At 38.7% G+C, this 6,000-nt stretch overlaps 1 protein-coding gene across 10 annotated transcripts in view; it reads left to right on the forward strand.

Moving 5' to 3' along the window:
- HLTF (helicase like transcription factor) overlaps positions 1–6,000 on the forward strand; it is a 66,935-nt gene that overhangs the window by 23,556 nt on the left and 37,379 nt on the right. For all 10 annotated transcript variants that reach the window (XM_008072967.1, XM_008072968.1, XM_021706418.1 and 7 more), the window contains exons 9-10: positions 2,571–2,649; positions 3,769–3,862. In XM_008072967.1, the coding sequence (XP_008071158.1) occupies positions 2,571–2,649; positions 3,769–3,862 (173 nt within the window). The remainder of the gene's footprint in view (positions 1–2,570; positions 2,650–3,768; positions 3,863–6,000) is intronic.

Consider the following 6,000-nt stretch of genomic DNA (forward strand, 5'->3'; position numbering starts at 1 on the left):
ACCTGGGGGGGTTGCCCTTTTTTTATTTTTTGAGAATAGGAATCTTACTCTGTCGCCCAGGCTAGAGTGCAGTGACATGCTTACAGCAACCGCAGCCTCGACCTGCTGGGCTCAGGTGATCCTTCCACCTGAACCTTCCAAGTAACTGGAACCACAGCATGTACTACCACACCCAGCTAATTTTTTGATTTATCATAGAGACAAGGTCTTGCCAAGTTGACCTTGACCAGGCTGGTCTCAAAAGCCTGGGCTCAAGCAATCCTCTCACCTCGGCCTTCCAAAGTGCTGGGATTACAGGAGTGAGTCACTGTTCCCGGCCAGAATTTCTCTCTCTCTCTCTCTCTCTCTCTCTTTTTTTTTTTTTTACCAAGATCAGATTTGTATTTAAAATATTTGAATAGTAGGAAGGTTTTGGATATTTGGTTTGCTATGTCAATAAATGGAAACTGAAGATGTGATTTCCAGCCAAGACTTTATTACAAAATTATTTTTTACACTTTCAACTAGATTTAGATATCCTGAACTTAAACACAGTGAAATATTGATATGAATTCCCTTAGATTAAGGATTGGTGGTAGTGGGAAACTGCCAGGGGAGGGAGCATGGGATTGGCAGTTGAGGGAAACTGCTAGGGGAGGTAGGGGCACTCCTCATCAACAAGGGAATCTGCATAATGAACATTTGTATACCTAACCCTGAATTGTACCCCACATCTTTAAAAAAAGAAAAAAATTCTCTCAGATTGAAGCATAGGTGTGACTGACTTCAGCTAGTTTGGACTTGGTAAAAAGTTTACCTCTGAACTTTATGGAAGAAAAGGCTGCTGAACAAAATAATATAAATAATAATGTTTATTTATTTATTTATTTATGTTGAGATTGAGTCTCACTCTGTCACCCAGGCTGGAGTGCAGTGGCACGCTCACGGCCACTCCAGCATCAAACTGCTGGGCTCCAGTGTTCCTTCCACTTAAGCCTTCCAAGTAGCTGGAACTACAGGCGCACGCTACCACGCCTGTAGTGACGAGGTCTCGCCAAGTTATCCGAGCTGGTCTCAAACCTGTAGACTCATGCAATCCACTTGCTTCGGCCTTCTGAAGTGCTGGCATTAAAGGCTGAGCCACTGAGCCTGGCCAAATCATAATGTTAAAAGACATCCTTTATGTGTGGATAAACTTTTAGATTATTATTATTATTTTTTGGGTCAGAGTCTTACTCTGTCACCCAGACTGGAGTGCAGTGGCACGCTCACAGCCACTGCAACCTCGACCTGCTGGGCTCAGGTGATCCTTCTGTGTCAGCCTTCCAAGTAGCTGGAACCAAAGGCATGCACCACCATTCCTGGCTAATTTTTTGATTTACTGTAGAGATGAGGTCTTGCCATGTTGCTCAGGCTGGTCTGGAACCCCTGACGTCTTGCAATTCTCTCGCCTCTGCCTCCTAGATTATTTTTTATATACTATAATATAAATGGTTATACTAATTATTTGATGAAAAGCAAAATGTCTATTTCTTTTCTGATGCTTTAAAAGTTAACCACCTAAAATAACTTCTAGTTTACATGTCTCTAAAAATCTTAGATTTTTAATTTATTTAGACTAGTACCATTAGAAGGGGATAGATCTTTTCAGCGACATTTTTAGTGAATCTTAACTGTTAGGGTTTTTTTTTTTTTTTTTTGAGTTGGAGTCTCACTCTGTTACCCAGACTGGAGTGCAGTGGCCACTCCCGGCCACCGCAGCCTCGACCTGTTGGGCTCCGGTGATCCTTCCGCCTCAGCCTTCCAAGTAGCTGGAACTACAGGCGTGCGCTACCATGCCCAGCTAATTTTTGATTTATTGTAGAGATGAGGTCTCACCAAGTTGCCCGGGTGGGTCTCGAACCCGCGGGCTCAGGCATTTCACTCACCTCAGCCTCCCAAAGCGCAGGATTACAGACTGAGCCACCAAGCCCGGCTTGTTAAGGGGTTCTTAAAGTTCTTAACTTCATAGATTTTTTTTTTTTGGACTCATTTACATTTTGATGCATTTTGAAACAAAGAGGTATACTTGAAGAGTAACAGGAAAAGGGCTGGCAGAAAAATTCCCTATGGGATAAGAGAGAAGGGAACTCTGGGACCTATACAATTGTATCTACCTGCCAGGAGATTTCCAGAGCAAAAGATGATGTCAGTGGCAGCTGTCATTAATGATCTATTTTTTTTTTACTGAGTATGAAACATTGGTTTGAGAAGTTTGAAGTCTAAAATTCTTAATTCTAAACTAAATCCCAGTTTATGAATTTTTCTCACAGTAACTAATATGTTATTTATAATTAACTTTTGCTGTTTGTACTCCTTTTGGAAAGGTGAAGACCAACTAGTTTTCTTTTTTTTAAGACACCCATTACAAAATTTTAAATAAGTTTGTGTATTTTCTTTTTCAATTATTTGTCTTTCTTAATTGTTCCAGAATGGGGTAGCTACTTAAGTAGACTTTATTATGCCAAGTAAAGCAATATAAAATAGGATGCATTTTAAATTTATTTTAAATTGATGGTTATATCATTTAAGAAGTATGCATTTTCACTCAGGATTGTAATGTTAATGATGAATCTATGAAACTTGGAAGAAACAAGGCAACCAATGAAAAGGCAGATGGACTAAGCAAAGGTAAACTTTAATTGTGAATGTGACCCAGTATTTGATTTATAGTTTTTCAACCTAATAATGTAATTCTAGTTTTGGCTTTGTACTATACAAAAATTTAGGGTCTTTTTTTTTTTTTGAGTTGGAGTTTCACTTCGTCATCCAGGCTGGAGTGTAGTGGCACGCTCACAGCCACCCCAGCATTGACCCGCTGGGCTCAGGCAATCCTTCCGCCTCAGCCTTCCAAGCAGCCAGAACTACAGGCGCCCACTACCACGCCCAGCTTGTTTTTTATTTATATATTTTAGAGACGAAGTCTCACCATGTTGTCCAGGCATTCCTCTCACCTTGGCCCCCCAAAGTGCTGGGATTATAAGCTTGAGCCACCACACCCAACTGGGCTCTCTTTTTTATAAGAACCTTTTGAGGACTGGTAGGAAAGATTTCATCAAGGAGGTGATTGAATTGGGTAGTATACCAGTTAGAGAAACTGGGGAAGACATTTTTAGTTGGAAAAAAAAAAAGGCCCATGAAAGGGCAGTTAAAGAACATGTTTTATTTTGGAATCTCAGTGTGTTTGATGGTATTTGTAATGTAACGTGCATGGATAACAGCAGATAAAGCTAGAAAGATAAGTTAGAGGCAAATTCTGAAGCCAGAGGATAAATGAAAAGATATCTGTGAATTTTGAGCAGTTAAATGTCCTTCACAAAATTAATTTCTGAAGATACATTAGAGCAGAGTAAAACTTGAAATACCTTAGGTGTAGTAGGTAAAAAATTGGAAATAGCTGTATGCTATTATTTAAGTTTAGTATAGGAGAGAGAAATAGAAAGGTGGCTGAGTTAAAGATGGGTATTTTTTTGGTTTTAAGAAAGAAATCTGTGAGATTTTGCTTCAGTAAAAGAATTTCTAGATTGTGGCAGGAAATGGGATGTAGAGATAAGGTCTCGCCAAGTTGTCCGAGCTGGTCTCGAACCTGTGGGCTCAGGCAGTCCTCTCACCTCAGCTTCCCAAAGTGCTGGGATTATGGGTGTGGGCCACTGCACTGGGCCTGAAAACCAAGGTTTTAAGAGGGATAAAAACCTTGCGGGTCTGAGACAATTTACTAATACTCTATATTTGTGTTTTTATTTGGAATAGGAGGATCTAGATATAGTGAAGAACCGAGTATTTCAGATGTCAAGGAGAAGAATAAGTGCCCCATGTCAGAATTGTCTAGCTCCCGCCCCAAAAGGTAAACTCTGTTATGATTTATGTTTTATATGAAAGTATTTAAATTCTTTGTTTTCTTATAAGAGAGAGAGATGACCATTATATCTCAATTACATAGTTTTTTCAAATATATTCTTTTATTCGAAATTGCCAAAATCGCCATGATTTAGGTAGATAGGGTATTCTCATTTTACAGGTAAAGAAAGAAAAATGATACTCATCTATAAAAGAAGTGGACTAGTAATATTTAATAATAACTCATCTTTCTACCATTTTTTTCCCCATTTTACCTAGAAACTGAAATGTAGCTCTGGGGAGTTTTGTTTAGAAGTTTTTTTTTTATGGATTTAGGGAGATAAAAACTGAAAAATATTTTATTAGATAGCATTCTTTTTTTTTTTTTGAGTCAGAGTCTTACTCTGTCACCCAGACTGGAGTGTAGTGGCAAGCTCACGGCCATCGCAGCCTCTACCTGCTGGGCTCAGGCCATCCTTCCGCCTCGGTCTTCCAAGTAGCTGGAACTACTGGCGTGCAGCACCATGCCCAGCTAATTTTTTGATTTATTGTAGAGATGAGGTCTCGCCAAGTTGCCCAGGCTGGGACAAAAGCATTCTTTGATCATTTTAATTCTTACTTCACCATTAGTGGAAATAAGACATGGTAAAATTTATGGAGAATATTGTATCAATATAGATTAGAGGCAGAAGTTGATTAAAAGGCATAATTGCCCTCTGATCTTATCTTGAATCTGTTAACTTTATAAACTTCATTTACCCTCTGAAGTAGATCTAAGTACTGGACTTTTTTGTTGTGTGTATTTCTTTTTTTGAGTTGGAGTCTCTCTCTTGTTGCCCAAGCTGGAGTATAGCAGCACATCATGGCTTCCGCAGCATGGATCTGCTGGGTGTAGGTGATTCTTCTGCCTCAGCCTTCACTGGGTTTTCTTTGGAGTATAGGGGTGTCCTGTATTATATAGGTTTACCTGGGCCATATCGAGTAACTTTTTGGCTTCCCTGGGTCGCATCAAGTAAAGAGGAATTGTTTTGGGCCACACATAAATTACATAAATAGAGTTAGTGGTTATATGTAATAAGACTTCTTTTTTTCTTATTTTTTATTATAAAGTTTCAGCAAATGAGAACAGTATAAAACTAATGGGAAATTTGACCTCAATTTTGTAAAAGTAATCTTTCAATGTATGGTTCAATTGAAGTAGTCACCATTCTTAATAAGTTGTCAAGGTGATCATCAGAAATGCTTGTTGGAATCTTCATAACTGAAAGCAGCTGCTCACAAATGTATGTGCTACCAGAAAGTGATGTCATGAATAAGGTGTGATTGTGAACTTCAAAAATGGAACTATGCATGGGGTTACAAAGAAAATAAATGCTAAAAAGCACATGATGCTGAAAGATATTGTAGGACTGCATTACTAGCTGTCCTGGGCTGCCCGTGGCCTGTGAGCTGCAGTTTGGACATGCCTGTATAATATATTGTCTACTGTCAATATCTACAGAAGTAGTCTCATGATTGAGTCTCTGCTAGCTATCTCACCAACAAAGATCATTAAATTGTGACTTTGTTATTTGTTCTATCATTAATACCAATCTATACCAGCACTCATCAGTTTCTCTCTTATCTAAATTTCAAATCTTACAACTTCAAACCTGGGTAATGGAACACTGTCATTTGCACTGGGTCAGGTTAAAGGACATGGAAATAATGATGAGGACATGGAAAAAACTAATTAAAAACAACTAACACATATGTTATAGCTAAACAGCACCTGTATTTTAGGGGCCATTGAATGTAGTAACATTTTATTCTAAGAGGTAGATTATATTTTTCTTCCCATTTTCCTAATGAGGAAACAGGGGCATTGAAGAGTATAAGGTGACTTGCTGAAAGTTACATGGCAAATTACTGGTGGGATAGGGATTTGTGTCTAGGCAGTCTGACTCCAGAGTTTATTATTCTTAGCCACTAAACTGCTGTGCTGTACTGTTTATACACAAAATTTATGAAATTTTCTATTGTAAAAGAATTATATTTTTGACTTTTGGCTGTTTATTTCATTCTATTAGAAGTATTTTCTAGCCAGGCTCAGTGGCTCAGCCTGTAATCCCGCACTTTGGGAGGCTGAGGTGAGTAGATTGCCTG

Source organism: Carlito syrichta, unplaced genomic scaffold (assembly GCF_000164805.1).
Source record: "Carlito syrichta isolate Samal-C Ts95f unplaced genomic scaffold, Tarsius_syrichta-2.0.1 Scaffold315561, whole genome shotgun sequence".
NCBI lineage: Eukaryota > Metazoa > Chordata > Mammalia > Primates > Tarsiidae > Carlito > Carlito syrichta.